The following is a 20448-nucleotide window of genomic DNA, read 5'->3' on the forward strand; positions in this document are numbered from 1 at the left end:
CACTGGAGGTCAAAAAGAATTGCTCAGATGCACATAAGTCATTTGATGCAAATGCGTTTGATGTGTTTGAAGGGTTCTCTTAAGCAGGCAAACCACAAAAAATGACTGGATATTCCAAACAAGACAATGCAAGATTCCACTGCTTGTCAAGACGATGACGTGGCCAACACAGTCAGATTTAAATGTCCTATTGAGAACTTGTGGAACAATGTTGGGAGATGTGTGGAGAAGCAAAAAATACAGTGGTCTGTGGAGAGTACAAATAATTGCAAGATGACATAAGACTGCAGGATTTTATGAAATAAATGACATTGCATTGATATAAGGGGCCTAAAACTAAAGTGAAGCACACCTGTTCCATTTATAGCACTATAGTTATGAGGCATTGTTCCCAACTTGATTGATGGCCTAAGCTGTTCTTATACTCAAGTATTGGTTTATGAATGTTATTTAATCCGTATGCCTGTGTTATGCAGAGGGGGACCTAGAAACACGGATAAACTTCTCATAGAGGCCACTTTTTCATCGCTTGGTGTATATCAGTGATCATTATTAAACCATCATTATTAAAAGCAATATTCAGAACATGGGCTTCTCAGGACCGAATGTGGGAGCCGATCTTATTTAGTGGAAAGTAAAGGCCAATTTGGTTCAAAGGTGAGACAATTTCTAAAATGACTGAAGATCTTATTAGGCAGTGGAAAGAAACTAAGCCGCAACCATTACTACAGTAAGGCAGTGTCTGACTGTTAATAACCAACAATAGGAAAATGAAGTATGTTAAGTTGTCTCTGGATAACACGCTACTGGTTTGCCGCAGCATGCTCATGAATGCTTCAAAATTCTTCATTGTCATAGATACCATAGCACTGACAAAATGGAAGCAACTTCTGGTTCTCAAGGTTAAGTGAACGCCACTAAAGCAAACAGCATGCTTGGGGAATTTGCTAGAACCTCATATTGACCCCATAGAGACAATAGAAATGTTAGCGTAGCCACAGGAAGATTTTCCAAAACCACATTACAGACGTGGGCATTTCCATCTGTTCAGTGCTGCATCAAAGACATACAAAACTAAACATGACTAAAAACACATGACGGAAAAGAGACTGGAACACCTAAGAGAACATTGAACATCCTTCACATCACCGACAGGTCAAGAAAGGGGAGACGTTACATGGAAGAAGTTTGGAACACAGCTGAAATCACTCAAGGATCCTTTAGTATAAGTCTTTTTGTAGGTATCTTTCAAACAAGGAATTGTGTATAATTCTTCCTCTAAATGTATGTGGATGAATGAGTGGTAATGACTGAAAAAGTCATTAACTCACAGCTGTTCAATGTCAGCCTCCACATTGAGCCGTACACAATGAATGTCAATGCAGAAAATCTGTTTGCCTTTTCCTCGCATTAATAGACGGATTAATTGGGTTCATGGTGGAGAAAGGAAATGGATACTCACCAGGATTGCCTTTCTTGCCCCGCCTTCCTGGCGGTCCTGCGAAGAGAAACAGATAGAGAGAAATTTATTACCAATCCGTGGCCTGGAGAGCAGGAAATAGGCCACTATTATCCACAATTTTTAAAATATATCTTAAATGTTATGGTTGGTCGCGTGCAGGCCTTTGAGAGTGCTTCTGATAAATAAGCACTGTAGGAAGGAAATGTATGTCTTATCATTCAGGTGCTTTAATACAGTTCTTTTATAAAATCTGTTGCAGCTGTAGGGGATGTACACATTCCTTCATTGCTTTTTTTCTTGAGCCCTGAGAATGAAACAAATACAGCTGTGCTCTGTAATACCTCACTGACCTATTATTGCTGTAGTAACCACACCTACATCCCTTAAGCTAAACGGTACATTTCAGAGGCTTAGGAATTCGTCTGAGGCTACAAATAAACCACACATCATATCAGATCTGCTGCATGGCAGGCTTCTAATGAGCTGCTAGCAGGCATATAAATCTCTGACAACATAACAAATAGATTCAGTTACAGTGCAAAGCATGATGAATCTTAAATTTCACCATGATTCTACTGGAGTGTGATTCTTTAGGAAACGATTCAAAGTATAATGAATCTTGAATTTCACCATCATTCAACTGGAGTATGATTCTCTAAGAAACGATTCAAAATATAATGAATCTTAAATTTCACCATGATTCAATTTGACTATGATTCTTTTGGACAATGATTGAATTCAATTATGATTCCTTAGGAAACGATTCAGCATAATGAATCTTAAATTTCACACTGATTGAATTTGAGTATAATTTGTTAACCCCTGAAATGACCAGGGCCCAAATTTTACTGCACACTTCTATAATCTAAGAATAGCTCAGCCAGTTTGCATTGAAGTCCCTGTAGTTATGTGAACCTTAAATTTCACCATGACTGTATTTGATTATGATTCCTTAGGAAATTATTCAAAGCATCACAAATCTTAAATTTTACAATGATTTGACACAATTATGATTTTTTTTCTAAAACAACTAAATGAATCACCATGACTCAATTATGATTCTTTAGAAAATGACTCAAAGCATGAATTTCTCCATGATTCAAATCGGTTGGCTTATGAGTCTTTAGGAAACTGTTCAGTGGATCATAGAAATTTTGTTTAAATCAGTTAATTTGGTACTTTTTATTATTACAAAAGTTTCTATAGCTAAAATACTTTACATTTTTGGCTGATTAATGCCAAAAAAGCACATACTTATTGAACACTATTATCATTCCAAAATGCAGTTCAGTCACCACCCTCTGGAAGATTTCACAATGCATTTTTCTGACAAACCAAACTGGACTTACATAAGCAGCTCTAAATTGATAACAGGGGCTAACGCTGTGCCATGTGTAACTGCTGTGTCCACTATGTCTACTCAGTGGCCCTGACACACCCTAGCGTGTGAGAAAAATGGCACATCCAGGTCCACGCTGGCTGATTACACTTGGGAGAGCTTCCTGAGAAGTGTCCTCAGTGCAGATTAAAGTGCTGGGAAAAGGATCCTTCTAACAGCTACAAGGAAATCCAGTGAAACCCGTTCACACTGTCCTCCATCTGCAGCCCCACAGGAGCCAAGAATGACATCATATGAGCTCAGCCAAACAAACACAGCCATCCACACCAGCACTCACCCTGCTGACCGCAAACTGACTGAGCCGGATCAGAGAGGGTATGGAGTACTGAGAGCTGCCAGTCAGGCTAAACTGAGCAGACATGTGTTCTGTACAGTATGTTCTCAATGTATACAGGCAGTATGACTTATAAAAGACTAAGAAGGAAGTCAAAGGTGTAGATAGTTAAAGGAGAATTCCAATGAATGAGAGACTGAGATTTAAACAAACTTCTTTAAAGTGGTTTGAGGTGAAATAGTTAATTGTAGAGAAACATATTGATATTTCTTTACAATGTTGGTGATGGGAACCATGGGTTGTCATGTCTACAAGCCATTTTGTTTGCTATTCAAAACTATCAGTGAACCCACATGTGTCTTCTGAGTTTTTATATGCAATGCTGATCATGGTATAGTAGTGGTATATCAGAAAAATATGTTTCTTTTGGCTTAGAACATCAGGCTGAAACCTTCTCAAAACAATTATAAAACAATGTCTCACACATGAGGCTGTATATTCATAACCATTTCATATCATAAACTTCTGTAAGATTGGACTCTTCTGATGTCTGGTTCCTATCACCACCACTGTGATCAATTCTGACTCTGTAAGTTTATCTAGAACAAAGCTTTTCACACCAAACCACTCTGAAGGACTTTGTTTACATCTTATCCATTTAATTATGCAGATTTTTAAAAATAATTAATAAAATTCCATTTTAAGATTTATTTTAGGATGAAACTACTGAGCTGATAGTACACTGAAATTCAGGTTCTAATTTTAAACCCTGCACGATATGATTATGTGACTATTTCCAGGCAAAATTCAGAACTGTCTATTATAAGTCTATTAACCTTTTAAACTCTAAGAGCCCATCAGCAGATCCTGGTGTTCCCTCCTCTCTCTTATAACTACATAACTTATATATTAGTTTCATAGTACACTCTTAAATGTAACAGTACCAAAAAGGGTTCTTCAGAGCAAAGCTTTAGCAGAAGCATTTTTGGTTCCCTAAAGAACCTTTCAATGGACGGTTCAAATGGTTCAAACCTTTCAAATGTTCCGGTGGACCATTTTTGTAAATGAGATGTGCGAGTGTGAAGAGCCTTTTCAAAGTACCTCCATATTCTTGGAAATAAGGGTGCCAAAAAGGGTTCTTTGGGGCAGCACCATAGAACACTCACTCTGTGTTTTTTTTAAACTACTTTTATAAATGAGATCGTAAAGAATCATTTAAAAATTTGAAGAACTTCCAAACAATGTACCAATTAAAGGGTTCTGAGAGTAGAACTACACATGCAAGCCCAGAACCATTTAGGAATATTTGTTTATAAAAGCATAATGTAAAGGTTATATACCAATTTCTATAGCAGTGTTTCTTAGCTTGGACATGTGGTTCTACACACTTACAAAGATGATTCTTCAAGGGTTCTTTGGTATAAAAAATTGCCCTATTTATAACTATGAGTTCTAGATAGAACCATTTCTATGCATGGTGAAATGGTTCTTCAGATTGAGAAAGAATTTGTTATAAATGTTTCTAAATAGAACCTTTTTGAAAATGGCAAAAAGGATTTTTCTATTGTTACAGGTTTGACATCTTAACAATAGCAGAACCCTTTTTAGTGCTTCATAGAACCATTTTCAAAAAGGTTCAATATGGAACCATACACAACACATTCTCTGTGAATCTGAAGAACCATTTCACCATGCAAAGAACCATTAAGCATGGGAATGGGTCTATATAGCACTCATGGTTCTAAATAGAACCATTTCCTTTATTAAGGGAAGAACCACCGTTTTAAGTGTGTAAGAAAAAAACCTGGTTGAAAATTGTTGTATTATGTTTACATTACACTTTTAAAAGCATACATCCAGGCCAAGATCCATTTAGGAACCTCTGTTTTTACGAGTTTTAAGGTTTCATAACAATTTTAAACCATAAACGACTTGTTCAAGCCAAGACCCATTTAAGAAGCCGTTCTTATGAGTGTACTTACGGAATAATGTAGAGTAGTTACTAGATAATAAGCCTTCAGTTTAAAAGCTATAATAATAAGTCTAGAACTGAAAAGGTCAAGCACTCTAAATAAACGTGGATAATATCAAGAGTCATAAGTGGTGCCTTGTGAGGACTTGCTGAATTCCTTGTTGCTTATTCCTTACTCAAAGAGTGCGTCCACTTCTTACCTCAGTGCCCTGTATCATCAGTGACCACATGGACAGCAGTCTGCCCTATTACCCAACACACTGAGACAGAAACAAGCATCCGTGGTGGACACAGTCCACATAACTGAAAACAAGCCTGCGTCCAGCACCTTTAGTTCTTACAAGTTCAAGAGAGCACAGACTTCCACCACACTCAAGATGAATCACCTTCAGCAAAGATACAGTGTGCAAATATACCGTGTGTGACCATGTCCATCTCCCTGAAAAGATGTGCTAAGAACTTACATACAACCTTTAATCCTTTGACCGTTAGAAGTCACAGTTATCTCATCGGCCATATCGAGACAAATGGGAAAAGAGAGTCAGAAGTGCAGATTTGAGCCTGTGGGTACAAAATGTAATTGGAACGTAATGTATGTAAATGGAATTAAGGTAATCACCATGTAATTAAATATGTAATTAAGTAATTACACATGAATAGTATGGCAAAAAAGTAATAACTTATATAGGTTGAACTCTATTAATTCGTTTTTTGGGATCCAGCCATTTTTTCATCATTATTTACAAATTAGTTCATAGTAGCTACAGAACAGTATGTAACTGTTACCAAATAATAAGCCTTAAGATTAACTAGAAAAGGAAAGTTGGTGAACATACTTTAAGTTATTTAAGTGAACTTATTACTTTAAGTTGGCTTAGCAAAGGCAGTTAATAATGTTTAAGAAGTTAAAGCAGTTGCAGAATACTGTCAATTGTTTTTGATAAAGAGGTTGCTATGGTATTACAGGATGTTGTTAGCACACTGCTTTGTGGTTAGTAGGCAGTTGCTAAGGTGTTGCTAGGCTGTTGCTATCCCAGGTGGTTGTTAAGGTGGTTGCAAAGGTGTTGCTAGGCTGTTCCTAGCATACTTGTATGATAGTGATATAAGAGGAGTGTCCAAAGATATTTGTCTACAGAGTGTATACTGGCAGTAGTGGAAAAAGAGGTAGAGATATTGACATTATCTTTTACACCAATATAATGTTAGTGTGTGTTGTGCTGGTCTGAGTGGATCAGACACAGCAGTACTGCTGGAGTTTTTAAACACCTCAGTGTCACTGCTGGACTGAGAATAGTCCACCAACCAAAAATATCCAGCCAACACTGTCCTGTGGGCAGCGTCCTGTGACCACTGATGGACTGAAGGACTAGAGGATGACCAACACAAACTGTGCAGCAAAAGACGAGCTACTGTATCTGATTTTAGATCTATAAGGTGGATCAACAAGGTAGGAGTGTCTAATGGAGTGGACAGTGAGTGGAGCAGCACCGCTTTGTCTGATCCACTCATACCAGTGCAACACACACTAACACACTAAACCAAGTCAGTGTTACTGCAGTGCTGTGAATGATCCACCATCCAAATAAAACCTGCTCTGTGGTGGTCCTGTCTGGGTCCAGACCTTTTAGGAACAGGGTGAAAAAGGGCTAATAACCTCTTCGAGTATAGGCTGTACAATCCTGCAGAGTCTTGTGGTTCTAGCTTGTGGTGAACACAGCACTGATAAAAAACTTGAGTCCAGCATGTTTAGTTCTCACTACAAGTTCAGGAAGAAGAAAAGCCAACTTAATAACTGAATAATAAGGCTTTAAAGTGATCTTTCAGTTCATCCATTTCATGAGTAAGGCTCTCCTGCCTCTCCTTATGGTTTCACTTTCAACAGTAGAGTGTCTTTGGTCAAACAGACCAAGGGCTGTTGGTAAGTGATGAAGTGAGGCCTCTTTCCATCTAGCCAAACAACTGTGTGCAATAAGCATGCCTTTTAAACAACATAATGCAGAACCGGTTGTTCCTACCCTGAAATGAAATTATCCTAATACGCACAAATCAGGCTGGAAAAGGCACAGCACAAATGCTGAGGGCACTTCTTTACGCAATAATATCTGTTGTCCATATTTCCTTCTTGCAACACATGAGACTGATTTAAGTTAAAATAAGTTTAAAATCATCTTTGGCTGAATTGAGGTGTTTGAAAGTTAGCACTAATTTCTGATTTTATCAAGCTGATGTACCATTTAAAAACATCTGCAACATTTCTGAAAGAAGAGAGGAAACCTTGAAGCCTTTTTACAGCACTGTATGTCATCCATACATCAGTACCAACACTAAATTACTAAATTACTCTGTTTTCACTCGGTTTCACAAACATTTCACAAACATGCCATGACCAAATGGACAAGATTGGAATTCTAATTCAGCAAGAATGCATCAATAAATAGTGACATAAGGACCTCTAAATAAAACATTGGATAAGTACCTGCTTCTTGGGCTTCTGAAATACTGCTAAGTGCAAAGTGACTAAATAATTGGCAGACCAAAAAATGGGCAGAATATACATCAATAAGGTATCCTTTAATTCCCACAAATCAGACACACTGTGACATTGTGCAGAATGCTTTCCACTTTAGAAAAGCAAAAGGAGAACGGAGAGTTTGTCCCCCTCATTCAGGAGCTAAAACTCTTTCACTCACAGCTCAGATCTCTGTAACTCAGTTTGAACTGATTTTGGAGATGTAGCTCCACACGAGATGAAGCACAAAACAAACAGGCTGCATGACTTAAAGTACGAATACGAGATCTTTTGCTCCTCAGAGAACGAGAAAACAGTGACACTTTGCTACTTTCCATTTTAAAAAAAGGGAAAGTAGCGTGAAGAACTTCAACACTTCATTCAGAAGCTCAAACACTGAGTGCTCCTACACAGGCTATAACTCTGTGTTTGGAGATTCTGATCCTTTTCATGATTGTAAAAAAGTTCTAGTTGCTGGTACACAGCCAATTCGTCATTATGGTTGTTGCCATGCCAAAGGCAGAGATGACCATGATTGGTCAGACAGTTCATGTCACTGGCAAAGGTTTTGAACAGAGGGCAAATAAAATAATATGCCATTTTTACGGTTGGAAAAATTGACATCATCAGTTATACATGGATCAAATTTAATTACTGCTGTCCCAATAAATCACACAAATATATTGCTGGTGTGCAATGGCTTTAAGAATGCTCATCATTACTAGTAAAATAACATAAAATGCACAAATCATATAACTATTACCTTTACTTTAACACACTGACTAAATTTGGAGATATGACTGATTAATGAGATCCAGCATGCAGGTAGAACTCATTTCCCCTAAATAACTTTGAGGGATGAAAGGCACAAACACAAGATAACACTTACAGTCAGCTTTCAAAAAGATTTAGCTTTAATTAATACCTTAAGACTTCAATTGCAAAGTGTTGTCAGGTGCTTGGAAAGGGCTTGGGCCCTCCATCAGTGTTGTATTAAGAGCGAAGTCGCAGACATAATTAATGGGGGGGTTTTGGTGTTATGATGAATTCCGCAGGCATTAATTGAACAGGTGTTACATGTTAAGAGGTTTAATTTGTTACACCAGAGAAAAGGCCTATTTGGCACAAAGGGTGTGAAAAAAGGGAGGAAAAAGCAATAAATGGGCCTGGTGTTCCCCACCCACCCGGGATCAAATTCAGTCCAGACTCCGATTAAGGCCACTTATCCACATCTTACGATACCAGCTCGCTGCTGCAGAGCATGGCAAACATAAACTAATAGATCAAATGGCCAACACAGGAAGGGTTTTTTTCCCTCCCTTTGGGCCATGGTTGTTGTTTTTCACACCCAAATGCCAAATTAACGTTAAGATGAAAACACTGGTGATAAGTGCAAAAAGCAAGAAAAACGATAGTGAAAATAAGTGAGTAATACTGGAACACACAAACATCAAATAAATGTGTTGGGTGGGGTGGGACGTTTTGATTTGTTTGCCAGAATTTCATTAATGGGTGTTACTCATTACAGCCAATTAAAGAAAGCAAATAAACAAAACCTGGGCTTTCATAGAAAAATACATGAAATATAATAGATAGGTTTCTGTAATAGATATGTCAGATGTTGCTGCTTTAATAGTGTAAGTGTATTTCTTTGGGAGGAAGTCAAACATTTATGGTTTCAGGAGGTACTGATGTTTATAATGATGGCCTGAACAACAGTTAAAGTCTTTCTATAGCAATCAGTAATTAAAGCCATTGTCTTCTCAAAACCGTTGTTGTAAACCAACAGTTAACCAACAGTTATTAAGGGAGAATTATGTATTAGGGGACAGTTATTAGATAATTTTCACCTATTTCTTAAGATTCATCCTGAAGACTGTTTTTTGCACCATAAAAGTGAATATTCATTGTAAGTATTGTCAGTTACTGAGTTGTATATTAGCCACAGAATTCAGGCCTATTATATTTAATCAGCCTCTTGGTGCTGTAATACATCTGGCCTTCTGGTTCAAATAACACTAAATTAATTGTCCTTTGCAGTGTTTTATTGCAAACAACTAGCATGTTAGTCTGTTACAATTAACCCTGCCTATGGAGTCAGTCTTAGTGTTTATACCCACTAGGCTTTTTTGCTACGTTTTTCACAAAAAGTAGAAGCTCGAAACAACATTTATGTCTTCTTTTTCAGCTGAGATGTGTAGACTGGAGTGGAAGTGGCTGGGTGGAAATGACTGGGTTTTACTGGAACTCCAGCATTTTTTTTTTTTTTAACACCTAAAATGCTTGTGTCTGGTGCTTTTTCACATTGAAATACACCTTAACTCCTTAAAATTCCAAACTTGTGACGCAAAAGACACTTTGAAATCCAATTTGACCGGCCACAGTGTCCAGACTGAGACATATCGGTAAAAATCGGATTTGGATCACATTTACAACAACCTGCAAATGTGGTTTGGATCTGATTTGTAAAAAACATATTTAATGTAAGACTATCAATAATCAGTCTGGATACAATCTGCATGTGCCAAAAATCAGATTTGGGCTGGCATTCTGAACATAGCCTTAAATACCTAACTCGCAATGAATGAAATTCACAGGCTAGCTAGCTGGGTATCTGTCATTATGCTGCACAAGTTTTATTAACTAAAATGTAAAATTAAAGTGAGTAAAAAGTTAAACTATGCCCACTGACTGAAAATTTCTGTAATAATCACACAAATCATCAAATAATATTAATTACACTGAGTAGAGTACATATGCAAATAAATTCCACCATGATTTGAAGAGAACTAGAAAACAAAAAAGCTTGTGACTTTCCATAGACTGAACAGGCTGTAGGGCAAAACTGAAGTGAGTTAAACTGACACTTTGCTTCATGCACACGCTTTACAATGGAGTAAAACAACTATATGCAGTTTCCCTATGAAAATGATTACCTAGATTTTCAAGATCTGAGCTTCATTTTAAGTTCTGGAATGAGGTTCAGGTGCATTCCAGCCTATTTTTAACCCTGTGTGTAGGTTGCATATATAAAAAGTTATTAATCTTGCTCAAATAATAATAATTAATAAAAAAAACCAAAATGTGTTAGATTGTGTCCTGCTCTTTGTGACTATGATTTGCTACATGTAATTTCATATGTAATTACATAATTATGCTTTTAATTAGTGGGTTAAGCAATGGATTACATTTACATTAAATTACATTCTGTATTAACAGGTTTAAGTCTGAACATCTGAGTGTTTCCCATTTCTTCACATCTCAAGAAATGACAAAACAAAATGTAAAAGATGGTATGCATAAAAATAACTTTTCATCCAAATCAAAATAAATATCTCCTCTTCTACTTATAAACCCAAACGCAAAATTTGATTAAAATTTAGAATCTGAACTTTCAATAAAAATGTTCCACTTGTTTCAAAGAGCTATGAATGAGAAATAATTCATCTCAAATTACACATGCTTTTATTACCACCAGCGAAAACTACAACTTCTAAAGGTAAAATATGCATCAGATATCATCTGTGTCCTCAGATCACGCTATGTAACGAGGGTCTCCAGCCATTCTACAGCATTCAAAAAGACAATTGACCACTTGCTCAATTTAAAAACAGTACATGTGACATGTATGGCATTTTTGGTGCCCTGTAAAATAAAATAAAGTAACTGATAACCCAAAAAAGGGTGGAATGGTTAATTTATGTTTTTTCTTGTTGTTTTTGTTGGAAGAGCTCAATATTGGAGACAAGATATGGATGGCGTTTACGCATAACGAGAAAACCTTTAGAGGAATTTTCACCAATGGCAGGTCTCACGGTGTAAATCAAATCAGTTCTTTCTTCTCATTTATGGAGATGTTGCTGTTTCATTACTTGGACTTTAACATGAGGACAAATCTCCAGGTGCTTTTTCCTATAGAAAGCAGTGGAAAATGCTACAATTTCAATTTGATACTGTCCACGTATTATTCTTTAAGAACAATGACTCCAGTCACTAAGTACTATGCACTTTCTGAATGCTTTCTTAACCTCCTAATGCAAGAACATCAGCTCAGTTCAAATAAAAGAAAACAGCGCCATTGATTAGGTGAAAGGCTCCCGCGTGATCACCTGGCAGCAGCCACAGCTGGCTGAGGCTGCTCCTAATGCACACACGCCGCTTCATCTGCCCTGATTCTTTATTCCAGAGCCTGATTTATTTTTACTGTTCGTGGAGCACATGTTGGAGCGAAGGCAGCGCATGCTGGCCACATCAGAAAAAGGTCAAGCGAAAACTGCACCATTCTTCTTGCCTGTCTTTTACAATAACTGTCTTAGTTAAGCGCAGAAACACAAGACCGCAGGACAGAATGTCCAACTACACTAAACAAAAAGGTCTATTCTCTCCCCAGGTGGAGAAGAGTTTGGGGAATTGAGTGTATAGTATGTGCTGCTCATTGTTTAATGGCTGAGGCGGTTGGGTTGAGCAAGGCCCGAGTCAGTACTGCATAACCTTATCATAATTATTTGCGTATGGCAGAGAGAACGACTCACATTCTGTTGAATCACGATTTGCTAGTAAATCTTAATGACATACAGGAGTATGCAACCATCCTTTTCCACTGTGAGAAGATGCTTTTGTTGCTTCCTTCAATATACATCATAATAGATCCAGAAATCTATGAAGGCAGGGAGGGCTTTATAATCCAAAACATATTCCATACCAGTTTATATTTACTGTATGAGTATGACTGCAGTGACTCCTCCGTAAACTTGCTGGAAATGGCCTTGGTAATGCCTGTGATTCATACCCGAACATCTAGCTTATTAAAATACGGTTAAAATGTACTTTTTTGAACAATAATAATCATAAGCTGGAACCCTATTATAAAGTTGCCATGTTATAATGTATTTATAAAGATATATTACTTATTACACTTATTAACAGTCATTTACAAACCAGTAGACAATGATTAAGCTGATATTTTCCCTAACACTCACCAAGCTCTCTAGACCTAACCTAGACATAGCCTCTTTCTGCAGACCCCCTAGTGGCAATTCGACCAGTAGAATGTAAATCAACTCTGATATCTTTAGTTAATATCATCAAATAAAAAATCCCAGTAACTCTTTTACCAGATTAACTAGAACAGCGTTGGCTTTCTGTGTAACATGTTGTGACGTTGAGCTGCTAGTGAGCAATGTGGAGGGAAACAAGAGGATTGAGAACCGCCTACTGTGAAAACAATTTACACTCCTCCACAAAGATGGCCATGCTGAGATACAACAGGCAACACAACTGCAGCTTTCTTCATACCAGAGTTTGTGTATAACTGCCACAATAAAAAATATCATTTAACACAATAAAAATACTTGTATAAATGATGGCTTGCTTGCCTGTTCTGGTCTTGTAAATCATACCAATTATTCTATAAACACTACAGTTCAACTGAGGGACCTCCAAAACAACTAGTTTTCTGGCTGCTGTGAAAATAGGCTAACCTCAATCCAACACCTAATCCTAGTTCTATACCTAACTCTAAAACAGTTGATAATCAACTCACCACACAGACTGTTCACTATTTAGGTAACCGTAGACAGGCAAAAAGCCAAGAACCATCGAGTAGCTTTAGTTTGAAAGAGTGTCTATATGGCAGTAAATAGTATGTTTAGTCAATCTCTTAAGGCAGGACTGTATTATATTCAAAAATATGTTCCACAGCAGTTTAGTATTTACTGTAAATCTATGCTTGCAATGACTCCTTGCTGGAAAATGTCTACTGTTAATTATGTTTTTGTATCATGTAACCTGGATACAAAAACACCCCAATATATCTCTGTTACAGCACCAATTATGTTTGGAGAAGAAATCACATGAAAACTCTGTTTGACATGAATAAGGAATTGATGGAATTGAATTGGAATAAACGACTCATTTGAGCTGATGAGGGACGGTCTGGGTTTGACACCCCAGAGCTTAACTTCAAAGAAACTCTGCAGACGCCAAAGAAAAGGCTTATGAGCAGCTCCTGGTGCGAGCGGACCTGATTTGGTGATTATGGAGCTCTGATAGGGGTGAACATTCCAGCATGAATCACACGTGTAGCGCAGACTGCACCAAGCATCACTGCATGAAACAAGACCAAGTCCAGCTGTAGCTTTGCACTGATGCATTTGCGGACCCCTCGGAGTGAAAACGTGAGCAAACATGATCAAACGTCCAAGGCGGAGTTCAACCAGATTCTCAGAGCACGAAATACAAAGAGCTGTTTGAAAGCAAATGTAACTGTTTACTTGAGTTAAAGCCCAATAAGGTAACAATTATGCTTTTCAATAAAGCACATCTTGCCTGTACCAGAACAGCTTGATTAAAATTATATTTAACATTCTTGTAATGAAAACAAGCTAAGGAAATTATTATTGGTATTTATAATTAATTTAATCCTTCAAACTGAAGAAACATGAAGAGAAATTTTACATTAATGTGGTTGAATGCATAATTTATGTTCTGCATGTTTGAATTTATCCAGTCTACAGTCAGGGAACTGAGCAGGCCAATGAACGAGCAGTATTTTAACTAATCCAAGTTTTCAGCAAGAGTAAAGTATTTATTTTGATTTCATTTCTCAATAATTACTTTCTTTGCATAAAAGGATGCATGATATAGTATGTATTTGTACACATGAAGAATAATCATTCTAGGCTCATGAATTCCAGGATGTGACTTTGTCCACTTTGAGTTTATGGCATTGAATAATGACCTCGAGGACAGCTTGCAGTTTCTTGGCTCTAAAGCTGGAACACTCAAAACACAATGTCAAATAAAAGGAGGAAGATTTAGCTGGTGGAGGGTATATGGCATTTTCTCTTTTTGGAGTTATGCGTAAATTCTCAATGACAGCTCCTTGGCAATCATGTTGAGCACAACAAATGGTTACATTTAAAATGCACATTTAATCAATAAGTCCAACTTTGTCCAGTCACTCAGAAGATTACTAACACAGAAGTCAATTTGCCAGACAAGAAATCTAGTTTAAACTAGTTATTAAACTAATTTTGACATGTAGTTTAACCAAAGAGCTTTTACCAGCGAATCCTTCACTGGTTTGCAGTCATATTATCCAATATATTATCTCTTAGTCTAAATGTATTATATTGTCACTGTCAGGACAAAACCTTATATCTCAATTTTGTCTTTTTCTTAAACATAATTTGAATACACCAGCTGCCCTTTACAATGTGTACATTCTTACATTAATTTTTAAATTTCCATTATAAGTTAAGATGTTTTTTCTTCTTCTTCTGTAAAGTTACCATTGTGGAGATACAAGGCTTTATTCCAACAGCAAAGATATGGGAAAAGCCTTCTTACTCTTTGTTGATAACAGTTCCTTACATTAACTCTCTTTTAATCGCTTACAAACTTTAACTATTTAGAAACAAGTGATTCCGTTCTTCAAGCCTTCAAGAACATTTGAATGTGATCATGTGGATCATTAAGGGTAAGTTCACACAATGCCTTCTTGAATGTGAGTTCTGCCTCGTCTCATGCTTAAAAAGAAGCAGGATATGGGAGGGAGCGAGTTAATGCATTTGACTGACAAGTAGGTAAACATGAGACAGCAATTTGAGAGAATGCCAAAGACTGAGATAAGCAATAAACATTCTGAAATTGACTTAAAAGACTAATTTTTTCGCATTCAGATTATGTTAATCTTATTTATAACCAAGTCAGGCCGATGCAGCTCTGAGTGTTCAAAAATGAAAGAATCAAAGCTTTTCCTTCGCTGGTGACTAGAGAGAAGGCGTCCTCAATATTGATTGGTCAGCTGTTGATAAAGTATTTATTTTTGTGCTGCTCAGTGGAAAAGTCCCTTGCAGGCTCCTTGGTGGTGGAATAGAAATGGACAATTGATTAATGTTATGAAATAAAATATTTTCCCAGTGACTCTGTTATCAGATTAACTAGGACACTGTTAACTCTGTGTGTGTGCAATGTTGTGACTCTGTTGAGCTGCTAGCGAGCAATGGGGAGTGAAAAGGGAGGGGGAGACCTCCCTGCTGTGAAAACTAGTCACACCTCTCCACGACGACAGCCATGCTGAGATCAAATAGATGGCACAGCTACAGCCTGCTTCATATCAAAACTCATGTACCCCTGCCGCAATAGAAAATAGCACTTAAACACAATAAAAACACTTTTATAAATGCTGATTTGCTTCTATACCTACAAAAATGATTTATGGCTACTGCATTTTATACTGAAAAGGGGTAAAAAAAAACATGAAGCGTGAGGTGCAGGCTAGAGGAGTGATTTTCAGTCATAGTGCATGTTGCTCAACAGACGACAATGAAAGAGCATGACAGTTCAAAAAAATGCATCATATGAAGGCTGCAGCAGAATCACCAGAAGCAAAACAAGCTAGTGCCTGGGTCACCTGGTCATTTTGAGCATTGGAATTATACCAGGATAGAGATTACCAACATAAAAATGCAGGTGTAAATGCACTCAAAACACATTTGAAACAGATTTAAATCTGACTGCTCTAAGTTCTTGTGGAAATGATGTAAGCCAGATGTTTTACAAGTGTAAAATGCATCCATCTCTCCCAGCCACAATTCACAAACAAAACCCCTCCAATACATAGTCTTAATGATGACCACAATGATTAAAACAGCCACCTCTGACTGCCTTCCTTTGAGTTTAAAGACATAAACAACACCGGAAAAAACTGCAGTTTTTGAGGGATAAACTGTCTTTTGCATAGAACAGAAATAAGAAACCACACAGCTGACAGGTTGTTTTGTTATGGGCTGATTTGCAGAAGTTCACATTTTCTGCTCCTCATGATTCAAGCAATCCCAAACATATTAAATGATCTTAACATCTGGACTCTGGGGTGGTCGGTGCAGTGTTCAGAGAACACCAGTAGCTTGTTTTATTTACAAATTCTCTTCTTAACAGCTACACATCCTTTCAGACTCACAGTGTTGAGTTGTCTCCTCTCTCTCAAAGATGAAAGCTTTAAGTTCTGTTTATCTGATGACATTTTTGGGATCTACCAGGTTTTGCATGGTATCTTATACCTAATCTCCTCACAAATATCTCCAGAAAAAGGAATAACTTGTTCTTCACTTAGGGTGGACTCTGACTTTTGCACAACATTGTACCTCACTGTACCCCAGATTTTGCCCAATCAAAATATAAATCTCACTTTTTATCAATATAACTTTTATATAAATACACTCTTAGCCAAACCTTTTGTTTTATATTGATAAACACATCACTGTCCATTATTGCTTGACAAAATGTTTATTTTGAAAAAGTTAGTGTTTGTAGTAGTTTGCTTTCAAACCTTTGGCCTTGGATGTACATCATGCACAGATTTACAGTGGTGTTTAAACCATACGCCTGTGATGATTCCACCTCTCTAACACAAAGGGTCAAAAACAGTAACATGTCTTTGTGGAATAATGTGCTGTAACATGATGATTCAGCCACTGCTATAAACGACTATTCTTACCAGTGAAACCCATAACTTTCCCCAAAATTAGACACTTCCCTGGAACAAATAATGGGCAGGATCTTCTATATATTCTTATTCCAGATGCTGACAGAGTTTGGAAACTCTATCCTAAATAATGGCAGCCTGAGATCAAAACTAGAGCTGATATGGGAACAACTTATTATGCTTCCTGCTGAGCAGAGACGAGCCTGAAATGGTTTTGCTTAAGAAGGAGCTGCAATTCATCAAAAGGTCCTGGCAAAAAACCTGAAGCATTGTCTCTATATCGATATGGTTAGACTGATGGTAATATCTCAGTGCAGTCAGTCACCTGAGTTATTTAAGGGGGCTCCTTGTTTGCTGCGAGGGTCTAATAATAAATCTCCTCCAGATTCAGCTTCTTTTTATCTGGACTGATGCGGTGAAGATATATTGCACATGGCTGTAAACTTGAGTTTCTTTTCTCCTGCGGCTTCTTGGAAGCGAAGAGAATAAAGACAAAGAGAATGAAAGAGTGTGGTAAATGCGAGCGTTGCTTCCATGTTTACTGACTTCGCTCACAAGTTCCATGGAAGCAACTTGGTATTCAGAAAACAATGCCATTATGAATAAGAGACCCTCTAGTGAGGAGTAAATCCGCTCCAGTTGTGAAAACATTCCCTCCGCTCGTTATGCCGGCCACCAAATGAACGTTCTTTTCTCCTGTGGTGCAAAGTCCCCACGCTGCCTCATGCTGCATGGTGACTTGATGGAAGGAGCGGAAGAGGAGTGGAGAGAGAGAGAGAGAGGTTAAGTCTCGAGGCCTCGTCCTCATTAACAGACTGTAAGGGTATGTTGGCCTGCTTATTCCTCCCAGACAAGAGAACTGGAAGCGTATAGTACTGTGCAAAAGGCTTCAGCCAAATAAGAAATTTGTTAAAACTGCGATTTTTCTTGCATAAAAACTATATTATATTGAATGCAGGTTCTCTGCAATACACCTGAACCACTTTCTGGATTTGTTAACTTCCACCACCAGCACACTTGACCTCACTTAAAAAGACCAAATTATGAAAAACTCTTTTAAAATATCAGTATGTAAACATGGTTAAAGTTTTAAACATACTATTCACTCTCCAGCCCATACACAGAAATTAAGCTACTTGTTTTGAATTCATTGCTTTTGTGATGTCACAAAAACCCAAGCATTAACATATACCTGCCTTATTCAGTCTACAACCGCCTGGACACGCTGAGGCTCTGAGAAATGTTTCAGCCCAAACTGTTTTCGGAACAGAGCACGCTATAGGGCAGCCAATCAAAACAGAGGTCGTTTATATAAATATATATCAGTCTTAAAGTCATAGTAACAAAAACAGCCCAGGAGCCCTGAATTATTCGAGGCCTCTACTTGGGTGCTTCTTTTTCTTCCCACCCCTTTTTCTTCACACTTGGCCACACACAAGCACACTAAGAGTTATCTTTTTACATATGCCATTCATTTCTGGGCTGATTGGCTGGATTTATTCAAAACATCAGCTCTGACGATTTGAAAGTTTGCTCCTAGAGCCAAGATGCACTATAAGCATTAGCACCGTTGTCCTCGGCTCAATGGGACATTATTCAAAACCTTTCAGCCAAGAAAAGGAGAATGGCAAGCTAGTCTACAGTGTACTAATTGGAAAATGGGTTTAATTTGCCCTGCATGTTATATCACAATCAAACTGTAGACTATGGTATGTAGCAGACTTGAGTTTTCGCTGATTTTAATGATTTTATGTAACAAACTACCACACACTGGTAGGGAAGCTTCATGCAGCAGATTGGACAAAGCATATTGAAAGCGTTGCAATCTCATGTCCAGGAGAAGTTTACACTTTACATTCTAACTAAATATACTCTATACATAAATATAGATTTATGAGACTAAACTTTTGTGACCATCATTTAGTGGATTTATCATGTTTGGTATCAGCTAACTAACTCTTCACAAACTTGCTGTTTCCCAGCTTAAAGGAAGGAGGCAAAATAAGTTATGATGTGATCAGGCTAGTAACATTAGCTCAGGTGAAAAAAAATGCTTTCTGTGGTGGTTCTGGATTTAAGTTAATGCTAATAAGAGGATGAGTGGCGCTCGCAGACTGAGTAGTGCTGGAAGTCGCTGACTGTCGGCGCAGCATGTTGTCTGGTGTTCTGTAACATTAGACATTTTTTTTTTCTGGTGTTTGTTAGCCCTTTGACGTCTCTTTCCATGCTCCCCAAAGCGTGTGTAATTTGTCCACATCAGTCAGGAGGGCAGGGAGTTGTGTCATGTTGTGTTATACTGATTTTATGGATTTTAGCTAGACCTGTAGTGCCCATGATCTCTTGTAGCACCAGAGCCCTCAAGGAGGTTGAAGTGCCTCTGACCTCATGTAGTTACTGAATAATAAGCCTAGGGTTATAATAAGCCCTGGATTTTAAGGGCTTATTAAAGTACTGATTAACACAGCTACTCACATAAAATAGCTCTGTTGTAATAATATTTATTTGTATTTAGTACAGTATCTGTTAAAATAATGCTTACTGGCAGATAATTAGCTATATATATATAATTTTCTTATTTGGCCTAAGGCTTTTACATAGTGCCGCCTGGCTAAGGGATAACCAAGCTGGGCAGCTCCAGACGGCTCCAGATGTGGAGAGCTGGTGTGTTTTCACGGGGCATAAACAAAGCTTTCAGAGAGCTAGCACGCAGCCTGCTTAACTGACACACTACTATGGCTCTTACTGAGGTCTGGAGAAAGGAAGGTTTGTGTCTTTGTTTAGAAGAGTGAAGACAGTGAAAGAGGTGGTGATTAGAGTCCTCTGGACCAAAATTATATTTGCACTTCCCTACAGGACTCTGGATGAGATGAGAAACTTCACAAAGATGCATAAAATCCACATATTTACACTGTTCAAAAGTTTGGAATCAATAACTTCAATAATATAAAATCATCTGTTTTCAGATAAATGTATAAAATGAGTTGTGCAGTTTTACAAGTAGGGCTGTCACGATCATAACATTTTAGCTAATGATTCATTGTCATATAAATGATTGTGACTAATGATTTAATTGTCTTTTCTTCTTTTTTGTTCACAACTATTAAAATTCAGGCCTAAAGTGGCAAATTGTCTGATTAGCCACCTTACTTGCTAGCTATGTTTTCTTAGTAGCTAACACTGGTTGTACTGTTGAATCAATACTGTGCACAATGTGTACACAGAATCATATAGACCAAAGCTACATGTTCTTCATGAGAGTGAAAATCTAAGCAACAAACAACTAATTCTGCTAGCATACATGCTAATAACATTAGAATTAGCCGCATAGCTAACAGATAAACC

General features: G+C 37.6%; 1 protein-coding gene across 2 annotated transcripts in view; it reads right to left on the reverse strand.

The window, feature by feature from the left end:
• LOC118820319 (collagen alpha-1(XXIII) chain) overlaps positions 1-20448 on the reverse strand; it is a 139010-nt gene that overhangs the window by 45994 nt on the left and 72568 nt on the right. For both annotated transcript variants that reach the window (XM_036588613.1, XM_036588614.1), the window contains exon 3: positions 1463-1498. In XM_036588613.1, the coding sequence (XP_036444506.1) occupies positions 1463-1498 (36 nt within the window). The remainder of the gene's footprint in view (positions 1-1462; positions 1499-20448) is intronic.

The sequence above is a fragment of the Colossoma macropomum genome, unplaced genomic scaffold, assembly GCF_904425465.1.
Source record: "Colossoma macropomum unplaced genomic scaffold, Colossoma_macropomum, whole genome shotgun sequence".
Classification (NCBI taxonomy): Eukaryota; Metazoa; Chordata; class Actinopteri; order Characiformes; family Serrasalmidae; genus Colossoma; species Colossoma macropomum.